Raw genomic sequence first — 18608 nt, 5'->3', positions numbered from 1 at the left:
TATTCCTCTAAATTTATGTTTATTTAGGATTGAACTTGGTTGATATTCGGTTTGAAAAATTTTAAAGAAATTTTATTGATTTAAAATAATTGAAGTCATAGAAACTAAATTTGAAGAATAGAAAAATATGTAGCCCTTTTTTCTTGAAAATATTAGGGACTAAATTGTCCGAGCAAGGAAAAGACCATATCATTTTTATTTTTTTTTGCTATTTATTTTTTTTATTTTTTAATTTAATCGTTGAACCCAATAGTGTTTTTCAGCTATCAAGTTATGAGGATTATATGTCATTAAGGAAAGACTTTATACTTAGCTTTGAAAAATAAAATTTAATTTTATTGGTTTAAAACAATTAATGTTTGATGAATCAGTTTGAGATTTAAACAAATTACAAGGACTGAGGTCAACAAGCAATGGCAAACAAATTGGTGCATGTATTGGACACGACAACATGTGAAGGAGGTTGCCACTCTCGGGTAACATGCATGGCTTCCTTTAGTGTCGAAATTTCATCTTACTTTATGGTGTTGGAAGCGTCTTAGCAAGCCTTTGCAGGTGATGCGATGAATGTAGAGGTTGGAGGTGCATAGATGTTCTTTTTTCTTTTTTTTCTTCTCCTTCTACTTTTCTTTCTCATTTCCCCAAGGTGCCATGTCATTTTATTTATATGTCAAATTTGGTCATTAGTTTTTTTTATTGCTATTGATTTTATTTTGGATCCTTTTTAAATTTTTTTTAATTTCATCTCCCGATATTAGATTGATTAAAAATTAAACTTCATGATTTTTTCAGTTTTCTTTTTATGAGATAATCTCATTCTTATGACCTGAGTCACAGGTTTGAAAGGTTAGCCCAAGTTGACTTCAATTCTTTCTTTGGTCTCATTAAAAAAAAAAATTTCTACAATTGAATCATTTAACATTGAGTTGGTTAGAGATTAAATTTCATAATCTTTTATTTATTTCTTTTCTATGGGGTTATTCATATCCCAAGAACTGAGTGACGAGTTTGACAGATTAGCTCTAGTTAGATTAAATCTTTTTTTCCTTGTTTTTTAAATTGAATTTTCTCTTTCAATTTCTCTCTTTGACATTGGGTTAGTTTTAGAATTGAATTTCGTGATTTTTTAAAATTTTATTTATATTGGGTTATTTCAGTCTCACGATTTGCTTTGCAAGTTTGGCAAACTAACTCAAGTTGGGTTTTTTTTTTTGTCTTTTTTTAAATTGATTTTTTCTTTCAATTTTGTTCTTCAGCATTGGGTTAGTTGAGAATTGTACTTCAATTTTTATTTTTTATTTTTCTTTTTTATGGGGTTATTCCTTTATCATGATCTAGTTCGTGTGTTTGGTAGTTTAATCCTTGTTGACTTGGATTTTTGTTGTTATTTTTTTACAATTTGTTTTTTAATTAAACATTCAATATTAGGTTGGTTAGTAGTTGGCTTTCATAATTATTATTTTATTTGCTTTCATGAGATAATCTCATTCCTATAACCCATATCACTCTTTGTAATTTTTTTTTGGTTTGTAAAAATTAGATTTCATAATTTGTTTTGGTTATCTTTTCATGGGGTTATCGTTATCTCATGAACTAGATCATAGATTTTACGAGTTAATGAAGATTAACTTTAATTATTCTAATATATCATTAACTTTAATTATTCTAATATATCATCGTCTAAATATTTTTAAAAGGTTTCATTCGACAGTAAAATAAAATATCGTATAATATCCAACGGGTTTTCTTGTCTATGGTTATTTTTTTTCTAGAAAACATGTTAATGATGCTTTTATATTTTTTTAAAAAAAAAACACTAATCTGACTAAAAAATTCAGTGTCACCTAGTAGGAGTTCAATCATCTTGGTAAATAAACACATCGTTCATTACTCTTTCTGTCATGGTTATAAGCAACATTTACTTCGAAATATTCAGATATATAGGAATGTTTAGCTGCTCGGGCGTCTTATATTGACGAGAGAAAAAAGGGCACAATTTCCCCCACCCACCTTACAAAGTTGAATAGAAAAACACTGAATAATGTCCCAAATTCATCCATCAGCCCTTCTTGGAAATCTCTCTTGAATCTGCTTCTTTCCATGCAAAAATCCCCTTCTTTTCCAAGCTGACTACGTTCAGTCCCTTGCTTAATTCTAAAGGAAGCCAAACCTCTCTTTATAGGAATCCACACCAAGGCATGAATCATCTTTCAATGCAAATCATCCAGTCTCCCATAATTTTTGCGTAAACCCGGTCCGATTGGGTTAATATCTAAAATCTAATTTAAATCAGATTTTAAGTTGAATTAGTTTTAACTTTGAATAGTCAAAACTTAGACGGAAATGGGAATTATAAAAAATAAATTGATATTATTTTAAATAAAAATAATTGATTTGAATTAATTTAATGATCGACTTAATATGACCCGAGTTTTTATTTGAATTAATTTAATGATGGACCCGGGTTTTTATTTCGGCTCGTAATTAACCCCTATATAGGGTGACAACTATTGTGTCCATGTTCAATTAATCCTTAAATTAACTTAAAATTAATATATGAAGTGCCTTTTTTTATTTTTTATGATTCTTCCTGTACAGATGGTATCCTATAAATACATCGACATAACTCTGACACTTCAGGTTTTGCTCTTACTCGTGAGCTTTCTTCCTCTCGTGATTTTTCTCTCTTTTGAGTTTTCTTTTCTTCTTTGTAAACGTATTATACATATACGATGGCTGAGGTCAAGCTATTGCAGAAGAACATCACCGAAAGCCCAGCAAAGAAGAAGAGGCATGGCTTTACAAGAAAATGTGCTTCGTTGGTTCAAGAACAACGAGCCAGGATTTATGTACTTCGACGCTGTGCTACCATGCTTCTCTGCTGGTATATTAAAGGAGATGACTAGCAGCTGGGTGCAATGTTTTTTCCTTTCCTTTCCTTCTCCTTTTCTTTTTCTTTTTTTTTTGGCAAACTACTTTCTAGCTTTCAGCTCTGTGAATTAGGCCAGTCTGGTTTTGTTTTGTGGTCTTCCGAACTGATTCTCCGCAAGTGCCACTCATTTTTTGACCCAAATGGAGCAATCCAATGGGTTTGTAGGCACTGGAGAGGTTAGTTATGAACCACGCTCTTGCCTTTTAACCAAGCTGTGCATGAACTACGAGCACTAAAGGGAGTAATATGTTGTGATTTTTGTATCTTGTAAGAGGTTGCAAACAATGTTGTCTACAGCCTTGTAAAGAGCAGCTAAATATAGACATGGATGTACAACTTTTAAGCTTTTTCCAATAATTACAAGGAGAAAAGGTGGACAGATGAAGCACTTGAAATAAGAATGGGGGTATCCATGCAGTGTCCAAGTTGTGTTCTCTGTACGTAGACCTTTCTCTATAATATTTATGATATTATAGACCTTTCCTACTGGTTCATATCTAATCTAGCACGACTAGATCTTTTATTGAATTTAGACATGTACTACTGATTCATAAATACATCTACTATCTACTAGCTTATCTATATAATCTTCTTGGTTCAGATCCCCGTATGATAATATCCATTCTTAGAAACTTCTACTTCTACATGCTCGAGTATATCATCTTCTCTCTCGAAATAAGGAAAGTGAACATAAAAACTTAAATGGGACAAGACGGAAAATATTATGATATCCTGTGCTGGAAGAGAGCTATTTGGCTTTTCCATGAAGGATCTTGCACTGAAGCCATAACAGTGTTTTGCTAATAGTCTTGCATTGTGAAAAGTCATCCTTCTAGATGTCTTTCTAATGCCATATTCAATGCCCAATTCAGAGCTTGTTTAAAAGAATTATCTCAAGTCAAGTGTTGGGATCGAGCCATCAAGTTCATCGAATTCCTTCCTTTATCTAATGACCCTGGCTCATGGTTCCCTGTGATATAGACAGACGCTTTTTTTCGTTCACTTTTATAAAATTTCAAAATATAATTTATATTATTTTTCAATTGAGTTATTCCTCTCAATTGAGTTATTATGTCTTGGAATTCTGAAATCATTGTTTTAATTTTCTTTTCTTTTCTTTTTACTCAAACCTGCTCTGTTGTAACTCTATCACAAACAATTAAAACAAACTTAAAGAGAGAGGATTATAATTACTGTAGTCATTTTTACTCTTGCTCTGGATTGTAAAATTATGATTTTGCCTAATTTATTGACAAAACAAAAATGGCCTTGGAAGCAGCGGTGTGTGTGTGTATTAGTTTTTTTTTTTTTTTTTCATTTGCAGAGTAAAATGACTAATATGTTTTTTGGATTAAAAAATAATGGACTAGCGGGAAGGGACACTTTCAATTTTTCATTTTGAGTGCACAACAAAATTACTGAAATGTCCTTACATTGAAATTTTCTGTCTGTTGTTAAGGGTTTTTTTATAATTACTAAGTCTCAACATGGGCACTTTAGTATTTAGACATACATATATAATATTAATTTATTTAAAAAATTCGGTTGCACATGAAATTCATGCAGACATGCACTAAGCACCCAAGAGGGCACGGTGAGTGGTTCGGCACTCTCATCCCTTAAGCAAGGTCAGGGGTTCGACCCCTCCTTGTGTATGGAAAAACTCTTTTGGGGAGCACTTTACCCCTCTGTGGGCCGACCCGGTGTGAGCGTGGATTAGTCTGGACCAGCGTCTAGGACATCGCGTGGTTTATACCAAAAAAAAAAAAGACATGCACTAGAGCTTCCATTTTGTTTGGATGTTGTGTGCGGTCATCCATCGGGCAAACTCCGACTTTCACAATAGTATTTTAATCCTCACGGTGGCGCCTTCATTCCTCGACCGTGTTTGTGGCAAAATAAAAAAATTAGATTATATGTTGGTGGCTGATTATTTTAATCCATATAATTGGAATTTCCTTTCAACTTAACCCTCATTTGATTTTTTACCTTTTAGATTTAGTTTTTATTCCTTTGATTGTTAAGTATTTTTTAAATTATTCTCATAATTAAATTACTTTTTCAATTACTTTCTTCAATATTTTATATTATTTTTTTAATTAAATTATTTTTTCAATTACGTCTCTCGATATCTTTGTTCATTTTATTTTATGTCATATTTAACCCTTATTATTTTAATTCCTATTTGTTTTGTTTTTAATCTTGTTTTATTAGAACTTTCTCTTTTAATTTTATTCATCAATATTTTATAATTTATTGAGATTTCGTTAACCTTTCGGGTCACTTTTTGAAAGATTGAATCGGGTTCACTTAGATTTTTTTCAGGTTTTTTTTTTACAATTGATTTTTTTATTCTATCATTATATAAGATTATCTCGATCTTGTGTGTCATGTCACAAGTTTAGCGTGTTAACCCTGCTTAACCCGGCCCAATAATTGTTTTATTTCTTGTTATCATCGTCGTTGTCATTTTCTTATTATATTATTAAATTAATCAAAATTTAACCTAATTTTCAAGCTTCCTTTACTTTTTAAAAAACACTACTATCACCTAAATAAGTTTTTTTCCTTGTTAAGAACAATAATCTAGCCCACTCTCATCCTTAGTGAGATTTAACCTAATTTTCAAGTTTCTTTTATTTTTTTAAAAAAACACTACTATTAAAAAAAACATAGTATGACGCATTTTACCAATCTCATCCTCGACGAAGAGTGCTTATGCAATCACTACTCGAGTAAAGTACTAGAGTTGGGCAAAGTTGGACTGGTTCTTTAGGTAGGCGCAGTGTGTTTGGTATTATGGTAACTTTTGTGGTTGTGATTTGAAAAATATTATTTTATAAAAAGTACTTTTGGTTAAGGTTGCTTTGGTATTTATATATGTTTAGTTAAAATTGTGGTTGAAATTAAGGTTGAATAAAAAGTAGTTTATTGTATTTGGTTAAACATGTTTTTCAAATTGAGGTTATAAAATAACTAAAAAAGATATATATTAATATTGATTTTTAATTTAAATATTGTAGATTTAACTGCCACTATTACATCATTAAATAAATAATATTTTATATCAAATATTTTTAATTGTTTCATTAACTTATATACAATTTCATTACGTATGAAATTCATTCAATAAGGACTATAGTTTTCATGATTTTTTGAGCATGCAACAAAATCAGGTAAAATATCATCAGAAACAAAATTGAAATTGCGATCAAATTCTGTAAATGTTATGTCATCATGCTATCTCCTTCCAATTTATGTAGTGTTATTGAATAATATTAAATACTAGTTTTTGAGTAAAACACAATTAAAAAAAATTAAATTTTTTTTTCCGGGTTGGACGTGGTTCAATGAACAGTAGAGTCACTGTTTACGTGAACAATGACCCATGAATTAACTCACCTGGCACTGTTCACGTGAACAGTGCCAAGTGAATTAATCCACTCCGCACTATTCACTTCAAGAAGTGAACAGTGCAAAGTGAATATTCACTCTGCACATTATGAACTTGACTGGAGGATACATTTCAATTAAATGTCTCAAAAGCTAGCTTAAAATCTAATTTGAAAGACGAAAGAACACCCCCTTAGTCTTATATGATGATGATTGCTAAAGAAATATTAAATAAAAACTCTTACTTGAGCTGAAGGAAGGAAGTGAACAACAAATTAAGTGGGCCCTTGACTTTTTTCTTTCTATTGGCAACAAGCAGGCAATGAAAAGTGAAAAGTGAAAAGCGAAAAGCAGCAATTTTTTGCTTTACCAAAATCAGCGGTACAAAATTTTTAGTAGGACTCATCTCCAAAATTTGTGTTTAAAATGTTTACCAAACGGTTATAAATTGTGGTTGGAACAAAATACAGTTCCAACCACAATACCAAATGATAGAAGGGAAAGTTGTTTTAAATTTTAAAATTACCCCAAAATGATATATAAGCACAAGGGCGTAGCTAGGAATTTCTTCTGTCCTGGGCTACAATACAAATACACATAAATTATTTTTTAAGATTAATCATAAACTTATATATATAAATTTATCAAGTTAACAATAAAGTTTTAATCCAAATACATAACACAAAATATAAATAAAATAAAATTTAAATTACATAAAATTGAAAATAAAATACACTATCAAAGTTGCACCATTCGACGTTTTGTAGAATAGAATCATCTATGATCGAATTTGAATCAATATCTTCAACAAGCTCTCGTTCAATGTAAATCATTATAAAATTCGTTAAGAACCACTCTTTTATTTTTTTGCGAAACACAGTTTTAACATGTTTCATAGCTGAAAATGGCAGTGTAGGCAAAGTCAAAACAAAACGAATAAACTTGTTAATCAAATAATAGTGCTGTAACTTATTTGTTTCAGCTAATTCCCGACATAATTCAAAAATGGTAGACATTAGAGGTGAGTAAAAAAACCGAAAAACTGAGAAAACCGGAAAAAAAATAACTGAAAAAACTGAATCGTGAAAAAAAAACCGATTAAATCGATTAAAATTTTGAAAAAACTGACCGGTTTGGTTTCAGTTTTATAAGTCTAAAACTGAAAAAACTGAACTAAACCCAAACTGGAAAAAAACCGAGCCAAACCTGTTTGAACCTGTTTTTTTCCTAAAAAACCGAACCGAACTGAAACTGGTCGGTTTGAACCGGTTTCAGTTCGGTTTAGGTTTTTTTTGAAAAAAAAATTTGGTTTAGTTACTTTTTTTATATATAAAAATCGAACTAAACAAAAAATGATCACCCCTAGTAGACATATTCTGAAAGCTCTTATGATGAATCACATCAATCTGATAATGCTCTAGCTGAAATCTCAAATAATACATATCTTGTTCATTGAAATTTTTAGGATAAAATTTCTCAGCAAGCTTGGAAATAGCATCAGCTTTAAATGATTTAAAATTGTCCTTGGATTCTAAAGCAGAGCTAGGTATAATTTATATTTTTTTTATTTGAATTATTTTATAAAATTAAAATTTGTTTTCAATTTCATACCTTTTCAATTTTTTAATTTGTTAGATTTGATTTTCATTCTTTTAATTACTATTTATTTTATTTGAAATTATATTTTACGATTTTATCGTCCATTTTTTATTGTTATGTTTTTAAACCTTGGCAGGTTTATATATATATATATATATATATATATATATATATATATATATATATATATATTATTTCTTACTTTAACATTGATCTGGGCTTTTTGGTTGAGTCTGAATTTAGGATTTAAAGAGTTGAGAATTTGGAATATCAACCTAGGTTTAGGAGATTCGTCTGAGTTTATTTTTTTAACTTCATATTTTTTTTTCAGTTTCATCTTTCAACGTTTAATTTAAGTTGTTGTTTTTTTAAGTATGGGAAAAAAATCAAAAATTAAGATGTTTTTTTTAAGTTTACTATGCAAAATAATTGAAATTTTTGTTAAAAATAATTATAAAAATAATTTAGTGGTCGAAAAAAAATATGATAAGACTCCATTTGCTTTTTGGTCTGTTAAAACCATTAAGTTTAATGGATATTTTATTTCCTAGTTTCTGTTCTTGAAAGTATACTTCTTTAGTAACTTTGGATTTTTATGATTTTTTTTTTATCTAGGCTACATCCCTCCTCAGCCCTGTAAATACCTCCACCCTTGTATAAGCATTTTTATAACTTTGTATTTCTATTAATAGTAAAATATTTTTTTTGTTGAATTATTTTTAAGAATTCTCCAAACTTGATGGCATGCAGTAAAATATACACATGTGAAATTCAACTTGACTAGAAGAATTAATTTAAAGATTTTAAAATTCAAAACTTAACCTAAATTAAGTTTGAAATTAAAATAAAAAAAAATATTAACTCCATCATGCTACTTTATAACTTGATTGGTTTAATAAAGTTAGATGATTCGAATCTAAACAATATATTAAGAAAAATAATATTGTTATAATAAAAATAATTGATGGGAGAAAAATCATTTGGGAGACGAGAACCCATCATTAATTGATGATCCTCTTTGAAAATAAATACGTAAAAAAATCATAAATAAAAAGATGGCCACGTGACCACGCTATCATGTGTTCGTGTTCATGATGACTTAAGTTAATAATGTCTTGTATAAGAAGGGAGCAAATGGAGTTTATGGGCATCAATACTTGACAAGAAAGTCATTTCCACAGATTCTTCCGTGGATTTTCACTTTCCTTCTACGAAACCTTGACACAAGTAAACGCATAATTTAGATAACCCCCGTTCACATGCGATGACATATTCGGTAGTGTAATTTTGATTGTTTTTTAAAGTATTTTTTATTTAAAAATATTTTAAAATAATATTTTTAATATTAGTACATTAAAATAATTTAAAAACATCAAAAAAAATATTAATTTAAAGTAAATAAAATATAAATTTTAAATTTTTAAAAAATATTTTTAAAACGTAAAAACAAAAAAGATCTTAGCTTGTTATAAAATAATGAGTTGTCATATTAAGAACCTATTTATTGATTTTTAAAGATTGTTTGTCTGGAAACGTATCGATTAATTTTTTAAAAAAATATTTTTAAAACATAAAAATAAATAATTATTTTTCAAATTATTTTTGATATTAATACATCAAAATGATTTAAAAACACTGAAAATTAATTTAAAAAAAAACTATAACTATTTTTAAAAGAATGTCCTGAGCACAGCATAAACAAAAAAAAAAATCTTAATATTAGTTGTATTTTAAAATCAGATTGGCTGACAGATTAATTTAGAATCCAGACAATTTAAGGTCTGAATTAGTTCAACTCGAAAAAAAAAATAGCAAAAATAATTAATCAAAATAACTTTTTTTTTATGTATTTAAAAAAAATAGATAAACCTTTCCGGTCAGATTTTACAGCTATGATATCAACGTACTCGTATCGAACTATTAATCACGAACCTAGCTAGCTAGCTAGCATGATCTTGCAGTTCTATATTTTATATTTTAAAAAAAATTAAAGGAAGAAAACGAGAGCTTTATTTTTTTTATTGTAATGCAGTGGTTACAAACGATCAACACGTGTCCCCACAACCATCCTGTAATGTCCTTACGCGTATCTCTATTTTCTTGGAATGTCTCCGTCAATTATATAATTTATTTCATTTCCCTGTCTTTTTATAATAAAAAAAATAACTAGGAATGCGATATATATATATATATATATATATATATATATATATATATATCAAAAAAAATGAAAAGAAGAAAAAGAGAGCCTTGTTTTTTTATTATAATGCCGTGATTACAGACGATTAATATGTGTCCCCACAACCATATTGTAACGTTCCTTTCGCATATCTCCATTCTCTTGGAATGTCCCAATCAAATATATAATTTTGTTTTTCATCTCTTTGTTCATTTCCTTGTCTTTTTATTAAAAAAAAAACATAACTATGAATGCGAGATGTATATTGTAGACAACTCATTTTATAATATGGTACTACAAATAAATATTTTGGTTGTTATTTATATAATTATTAAATTAATTTTTACTAAATTAATATTTTTCTAATTTAACTTGAAACTCAGCTCAAATCAAGCTCTGAATCATAGGTTTTTCGGGTTAACCTATTATGCAAGGTTTAACAACTATACTAGGTATAATTACTAAATTTTACCCAAAGTGGAATCTCACCAAATCTTATATCATAAGTCAACCTTTAAATCAATAATTCAACCCAAACTTTTTTTAAAATGATGTAGTTTCAAAAATAATTTAAAAATAAAAAAAGTATCATGGGACAAAAATAAATTAAAAACAAAACTCTAATGTAGTCATTTTATAAAATTAAAAAATATTGGAGATTACTCGATTATATCTCATTTAAATTTGCTCAAGTTATAAATTAATATATAAAATTTTTTTAAATTAATTTTTAATCTAATAAAAAAATATAACCTGAATTAATATATCATCGAATTAATTTATTAAGTTGGATGAAGTTTAATAAATACAATGCTAATAACAAATCATTAAGTATATTTTTAAAAGTACAATTTATAAAATAAGATTTTTTATTATAAGTTTAAGGATTTTTTTATTCACAAATTTTTTTAATAAATTGTTATAAAATAATGTTTGTTTAAAATTTATTTTTTATATATTTTTAGATATATGATAATAGATTCTAAAAAATAAAAATATATATTATTTTAATATATTAAAAAAACAGTTTAAAACATAATTTCTCCGTGCTAATAATATATTTCTCTAACATAACGGGTGGTCCCTCAAAATCTTTAGCTTTCTCCGTGGAAATCATTACCCCGACACGTGTCAGTCAGACCACATCGGATATGGAGTCCATTGATCGGGCCATAGCAGGTAGCCCAGCTCACTACATAATTTTTGGTTGCCTGCTAGTTATTATTAATTTAGGGCGACTTAGTTTCTCTTGGTGTTGCAGAGGAAGGAAGGAAGAAAGATGGCAGGAGTGGAAGCGAGGGTTTCCCTAGAAGACCTCAAGAAGAAAATGGCTGACTTTGCAAAGGAAAGAGACTGGGACCAGTTTCATAGTCCTAGAAATCTCCTTTTGGCCCTGGTATGTTGCTCCTCTTCCCAACCCTAACTACAATCTAGAAAAAGTATACCATATTGATAAACCCTTCTCAAATATCTATGCTTTGTTTTATTTTGTGTCAGGATTTTTCTGTAGTCCCATCAGAGCTTGAAACAAAGTGACAAACCCCATTTCTTTCTACAAAAAATTATGTGTGTCAGGCCTCAGTATGTGTAAAAGCTGCTTAATTTTATGCATTTTCATGTTGTATATTACTATTGACCTTTGGCTTTCAATTCTCTTTTTTGGTCAAGTCTTATGATTTAGCTCCTTTAAAATATTAAATAATTGACTGGAAAATACACACAATCACTGAATCTGATCGTTTGTTGAAGAAAGAAAAGGAGGATAAAAGGTTTACTGGCCCTTTCTTCATGTTTCTTCTTGCATTAGACCATTTGTTTTTTGATTTTTTTCCAGAAAGTTTAAAACCCAACTGCTTAATTTCTTTCTTTTATTCATTGATGGTGCTGGACTTTTTTCAGCTGGGTAGTACGTTGCACTCCCTTCCTTGTCTATTTTCTAGTTATGCTCTCTGAATGGTTTCTCGGATCCAAGTCAAGCTAAATAGCTTTTTTATCTGCTTTCTTACTTGCCCATGTTTCTGTTTTGCTGCTTGAGTGGTTTCTTGTATGTGAATTTTGAAAAATTGATGAAGTTGGGCGTCGAAAAGCTAGAACTTCATCAGCTTCCACTGTTTGAAACCGCATGTTTTTTCCATTACACAAGTAAGGCAATCACAAGCACCATTTCTGGGCCACATTATGTTTCATAACAAGACCCCACATTGTTTGATTATAACTACAGTTCTTATGTGAAGGCGCAATGATAATAATGGTGGAGGTTTCTCTGTCAGGCTCATATCTCGTTTCAGTATTTCGGTGTGATTGTATTTTGTTGTTGTTTTGTTCGTGTTTCAGGTGGGAGAAGTAGGTGAATTGTCTGAGATATTTCAGTGGAAAGGAGAGGTTCCAAGAGGGCTCCCTGATTGGAAAGGTGAAGAGAAAGAGCACCTTGGAGAGGAGCTATCAGATGTGTTGTTGTATCTTGTAAGGCTCTCTGATGTATGCGGTGTTGATCTTGGTAAAGCTGCCATGAGAAAGCTGGAGATCAATGCCATCAAGTACCCTGTTCAGCTCTGTAAGGGCTCCTCAGAAAAAATAACAATCAACGCAGGCAACAATGCTAGTGGTGATGGTGTTACAGGGAGCATTTAGAGCAACAGCAGCACAAGTAACAGTAATGGTGTCTGATGTTCTGAGATTATGTCCTCTCTGACTTTCGTAGCAGGCCTCCCGCCTGAGGTTTAGTATACACTAGCTAGTAGCCTAGTGCTGGTCTTTTTCTCTTTTTGTTTGATGGTGTTATGTAGCAGTACATCCTAAATCTACCATCATTACATATATATACTGTATTTTCATTAGGGAATAATGTGTTTGTTTTCGTCGAATCTTTTTCTTAAACTCAGATTTACTTGAAAAAATAATTTTAAAAAAATAATTTTGGGTATTCTTCATGCTTCCTCTTGTCTTTTCTTAAAATGGATTTTTTCTCACAGATGGATTTGGAACGATGTTGATGTTGATGTTGATGTTGATGTTGATGTTGATGTTGATGTTGAAGTGGAGTGGAGTGAATAGTGTCTCGCTTTGCATGAGTGCAATATGGATTGGTGAATTAAATTATCTTAATTTTAATATTTTTCTTAATTATCTTGTTTTATCTACTAATTTAATGACGAGCTTTTATGCATGATTTAAATATTTATAAAAATCAAAGTGGTTGTTTTTAGTACAAGCTTTTATTACAGTTTTTTGTTATCAAAATTAAATACATATCATTATTATATGGCTATTATCATATAAATAACGGCTTAATTAAATTATATATATATATATATATCGGCACCATGAGCTTACAAGTTTGAACTACACTGGTAAAATTATTTTTCAAACAAATAAATTGTTTTATGTGTTTTTTTTCCCAGAAAATTAAGAGACTGACAGTCGCTCCCTAATTAAAAAAACAAGGTCAAGCGTGTTGGCCTTGGCTTATTATTAAAGGACAGACACTAGGCTTGATCCTTTTCTGCCTTTCTCTTTTATTTTTTTTTTGTTTTTTCTTGTACTTCAAAAAAAATTACCAGATTTATTTGCTTTTTAATTTTGACATGGTTCTTAAATACAAGTAGATTTTTATTTGAATTTTAATAATTATTCTATCAATTATTATGTAACTTATATGAAAAGGATAATACTAATAATAAATCGTTTTTGAAAATTCAATTCAAATTTTTTTTATTCTTAAATCTTTTAAATAGATTTAGAATATAATTTTATCACATTTATGATTTTTTTAGTTTTTAATCATATAAAATATGAACATTTAATTTTGATATTTTTTGTTAACTTGCTTCAATAATAAAGAGAAACAAATTTTTTTTTAATCCTCAAAACCTTTTCTTTTCATATTTTCATGTTTAATAAAAATGACAAAAAAATTTGTGAAACCTTGACATGTTTTCTTGTTTAAAAAAATGTTGGTTCTCCACAATGTAGTGCGGGCATATACACTATTTATATATTAAAAAAACACTAAAAGGTGTGGTTGTTTTACTCTACATTGACATTGCTTATCACCTCACATTTATTGTGGATTAACCGTTTATATTTTATTTTTTTTAGTTTTTTTTTTTGTGCTATTGTATTTTTGGAGCCAGATTAAAAGATAATTGAATCAAATTTGTTGGCTAAAGACAAGATCAAAAGAAGGAAGGACCAAAGTGAAAAAAAAGCATTGAAAATGAGTGATGAGGTCAAAGTTATCACAAAAAGTTTACTTTAGTTCTTGAACTTTACAAATTATACCTATTCGATCTCTTCATATTTTTTGCAATTCAATTTTGATATAAAAATTTTATTTTTTAATTTTTTTAATTCCTGATTTGAGAGATGAGAGAGAGAGAGAGAGATCGCTAGATTCTTGCAGCAGGGAGAGAAAATCAATATCAACACCAATTCTATCCACTAACAAAGTTGATTTTGGTGTCAATGTGTTTCATTTTATAAGAGGAGTTCTACTTAGGTTTTTTTCACCTTGAAATTCTCTAAAAAAACCATATTTAAGCTTGAGAAGTATTTTTTTATGGTTTTTTGTGTTTTTTATTTTTAGTTTTTTAAGGTCATTTATAGAGCTGTCAAGACATTTAGTCTCTTTTTTAAGTGTTTTGGATAAAAAAAATTGGTTAAAAACAAGTTTTTAGGTTGAAAAATCAAACCTCGTTTTCTAGACACCATAATGGTTGAAATTTAGAAATAATTAGACAATATGTTATATGTAATTATTTTTTATCAAAAGACAAACTTTTGGATAAAACATTTGGTTAAAAACAAGTTTTTAAGTTAAAAAATCAAACCTCAAATTGCACCTTTTTTAAAAAAAAATTGGATCTATGCATGGGTCTGATATCTTTTTATGTAATTTTGTTTTTTTAAAAAAAAAATCATGCTTTTTTATGTTTTTTAAAATATTTTTTAATGTATATTTAAATTAATACTCTTTCTCTTTGTTATTTTTTTATCATGTTTTAAATAGTTTTTTTAAAATTATCTTGTATGTATTCAATTTTTGAATATATTATTTTAATTTATCTATAATGTTTTTTAATGTTTATATAATTGAACTCTATTTATAAAAAAAAAATATTTTTTATAGTATTTATAATAAGTGCAACCTTGTGACATATTTTTTTCATTTGATTTTATTTAATCAATTTTATGCATGTGTTTATTTTTACTATCATTTAATTAAATAAAAAAATAATTTTAATAAACAGAGTTGTTGAATACAATTAAGTAAATGATCCATATTGTAAAATCAAATATCTTGATCTATCTCCGCCTCTTAACTTTTCCAAGAACATATTTAGTTATTATTAATGATTTTTAATTTATTTATTAACATTTATAATTTTTAGTTTATTAAATTAAATATATACATAAACTTTTCAATTTACATTTAGTTTTTGATGTAAAAAAACATTTCAAAGAAACCTTTATATTTAATATTTTTATGGAAATAAAAACTTAATTCGTATTAAAATGTGTAACAAATATCTAGTATTTTGTAAACACCTTACTATCACCATTTCCATCTCCACTGCCGCCACGGTCACCATCTCCGATGTCTCCATCACCACCACCGACGTTATTATCACTATCCCCAGGAGTCCTCTTATATCCACCTGCTTAATGTTATCGTTACACAACAATGAAATGCAAATAATTTTTAATCACTTTTTGAAATTATTTATTTATTTATTTATTTTATATAATCTTATACAAAAGAAAAAACAGTAGACACCACCACGCAACATTATCTTTCCAATCTCTTTCTAGTATAATGTTAGTAGTATTAATGTAGTTGATAATTTGTTGGTAATTTAATTTTACAAACTGAATACCAACAGGACCTGCTTGTGACAATTTTTCAATTCAAGTCCCTCGCATCCTGTAGAGACGTCTCTTCCAACTCTCCACCCTTCAAGAGCGTGTATGGAAACGCGGTACAAATAATATTTTTAAAATTTTTTAAATTTTTTTGTTTAATTTTTTTTATATCGTTTTGATTTGTTAATATCAAAAATAATTTTTTTAAAATAAAAAAAATTATTTTGATGCATTTTAAACGAAAAATACTTTTAAACCGCAATTACTATCGCAATCCTAAATAGGCTCGAATTATAACAAAACACATCACAATCCTTTTTTTTTTCTTTTTTCTTTTTCATTTTGAAAGTATATTTTATGTGTTATTTGTGTTTGATCATTATTATTATGGATTTTAAATAGATTTTGGAATTTTTATAGTTATTTTTCGTATCGATAATGTTATTTATGAATTATCTTCTTTTATATAATTATTTTAAATTTAATAGTTTCTCTTTTTCCTCTTTTATTAATTTTCTAAATACAGATTCAACACACCTCTTCCTCTCATTTTTGTGGTCATTGGAGAGTGTAATAGAAATTATTTTTTAAAATATTTTTTATTTAAAAATATATTATAATAATATTTTAAAAAAATTAATTTTAATATAAGTGCATTAAAATAATTCAAAATTATAAAAACTAATTTTAAATAAAAAAAATAAATTTTTTTTTATAAACACGATTCAATCACATTGACAAATACCCCTATTTCTATTCTATTCTATTTTTTTATCTACACAAGGCCATAAGGGGCCTCAGCCCGAAAAGAACAAAAAGAAGTATCTACAATTCTACATAATCTCGGGAGGTGATCCCAATACTCAAAAAAAAAAAAAAAGACCCTCAAATTTGTAAAAGCCCCCAGAGGAGGATGCATCAGTTAATTATTGTTATTTTTTTTTATTGTTTGTTTTATTTTTTATTAATATCTTTTTTAATTATATTATTAAATTAATGAACTATTTAAATCAATGATCCAAGGAAAAATTCCTGCCTAGTATTAGCCAGAGAATCAACTGCATATTGATTGGCTTCACTGCAACAGTTGGATATCTGGCCTTGCCCCATGGCCTCTCTATTAGCTCTGCTTAATGAAGCATCTTTCAGTGGATGGAAGTGGTGAGTAGATCATTAACCACTTAGCAATTAACTTCTAGGATCACCAGTGTGCTGCCATTGTTCCAAGCCAATTCTAGCTCTGTTTTAGCAGCAGCCCATAATTGGGCTCGCGTGTCTCTTTTCATAATAAACTAGACTGCCTTACAACCTTTTGCGACCCTTATGAGCTGAATGAGCCCATAGTCTCAGCTTGCCGAGTCTTGATTTTTTTGTTTTTATGCTATTAAGCTGGATCTATGTTGAACTGGAATGGAATTTCTCACTTCCACTTCCGGCCCCCTCTTGTTCTTTCAATGGACGTTTCATCTATATATCGTTCTAAAGAAACCCTCCCTCTCTTTCTTGAACCCTTTTCTTTTGCGAACAAGAAAAAACACCAAAAATGAAGAGAGATCATCAAGAAATCACTGGTGGTATTGGGATTTCTACTGGCAAAAAAGCTGAATCTTCTTCTTCATCAATGGCAACTGAGAAAGGAAAATTATGGGTTGAAGACGATCAAGATGAAGGTGGCTTGGATGAATTGCTTGCTGTTTTGGGTTACAACATTTTAAGTCTTCAGATATGGCTGCGAGCAGCTCGTGAGGGAGCCTATAATTTCAGCTTCCTTCGGCCAGAGTTATTAACCTTATTTTATTGTTCAATATATTCATAATCCCCACTTGGGTGCCTGAGCTTGGCTAGAGTCGATGCGAGTTGAGAATCAAAGCTCGTTCATGGCTTTGCTGCTCCTCTCTTCCCTTTCTCTCTTCAATTATGGATAACTAAGATTAGCTATAAATTGATAATTACCATGCGCAAGTTCATGATAGAGCTGGCCATCTCTAGTCAAGGACATATCACTTGGGGGAGGGCAAGAGGCAGATCATCACCCTTGTCAATCTGCCAAAAGTGTAAGGTCTTACCATAAGTCTTGCAGACTTTCTCAAGATCCTGCCTCTGTATATAGGACCAGGAACCCCAGGCATGAACAGAACCCCACTTTTCACCTCGTATTCATAGGTGTGCCGAAGCGTCCACGTCTGACAGTGCCAAGAACAGATGTTCGGAGATGATGTACTCCACCCCAATAAGCCGAGCATCCGGTTCAGGGCTGTTATATACCAGACATTGGCGCATTTCCTCGTTCTGGTGGCCACAAAAATGACGCGCCTCTACTTGCCGAGTCATGTCATGTGCATAAAAGTGAAACCTACAAGAACATACAAACACCATTGCATCAATGGAGGTAATGAAAAATAGTCGTGCCATGTATAAAGAACCTATGATTTATGATCAGAAAATTGCAACTTGCCAAAGAACTTGTGCACATGTAGAGAGAGAGAGAGAGAGAGAGAGAGAGAGATATTAGGAGGCTTACGCGCAGAGGTGTTGGTGGATCTTGTTAACAGGACCAAAGCCTTGAATGGCAGCCGCCACTGTCTCAAGGAGAGCCGTGCCAGTCGTCGTTGGCTCGCCGGGAACTTCTGGATGAGCTGACAT

At 29.5% G+C, this 18608-nt stretch overlaps 1 protein-coding gene and 1 pseudogene across 1 annotated transcript; one reads left to right on the top strand and one right to left on the bottom strand.

Moving 5' to 3' along the window:
* Nucleotides 1–11341: 11341 nt before the first annotated feature.
* Nucleotides 11342–12967, top strand: LOC133690795 (uncharacterized). The gene is made up of 2 exons (XM_062111059.1): nt 11342–11499; nt 12438–12967. Exons 1-2 carry the CDS (start codon nt 11383–11385, stop codon nt 12732–12734), a joined length of 414 nt encoding a protein of 137 aa, XP_061967043.1. The 5' UTR covers nt 11342–11382; the 3' UTR covers nt 12735–12967.
* Nucleotides 12968–15632: 2665 nt separating this feature from the next.
* On the bottom strand, nt 15633–18608 carry LOC133691770 (oil body-associated protein 1A-like; annotated as a pseudogene).

This window comes from Populus nigra, chromosome 4 (assembly GCF_951802175.1).
Source record: "Populus nigra chromosome 4, ddPopNigr1.1, whole genome shotgun sequence".
Lineage (NCBI taxonomy): Eukaryota > Viridiplantae > Streptophyta > Magnoliopsida > Malpighiales > Salicaceae > Populus > Populus nigra.
This window is presented reverse-complemented; position numbering and strand designations above follow the sequence as displayed.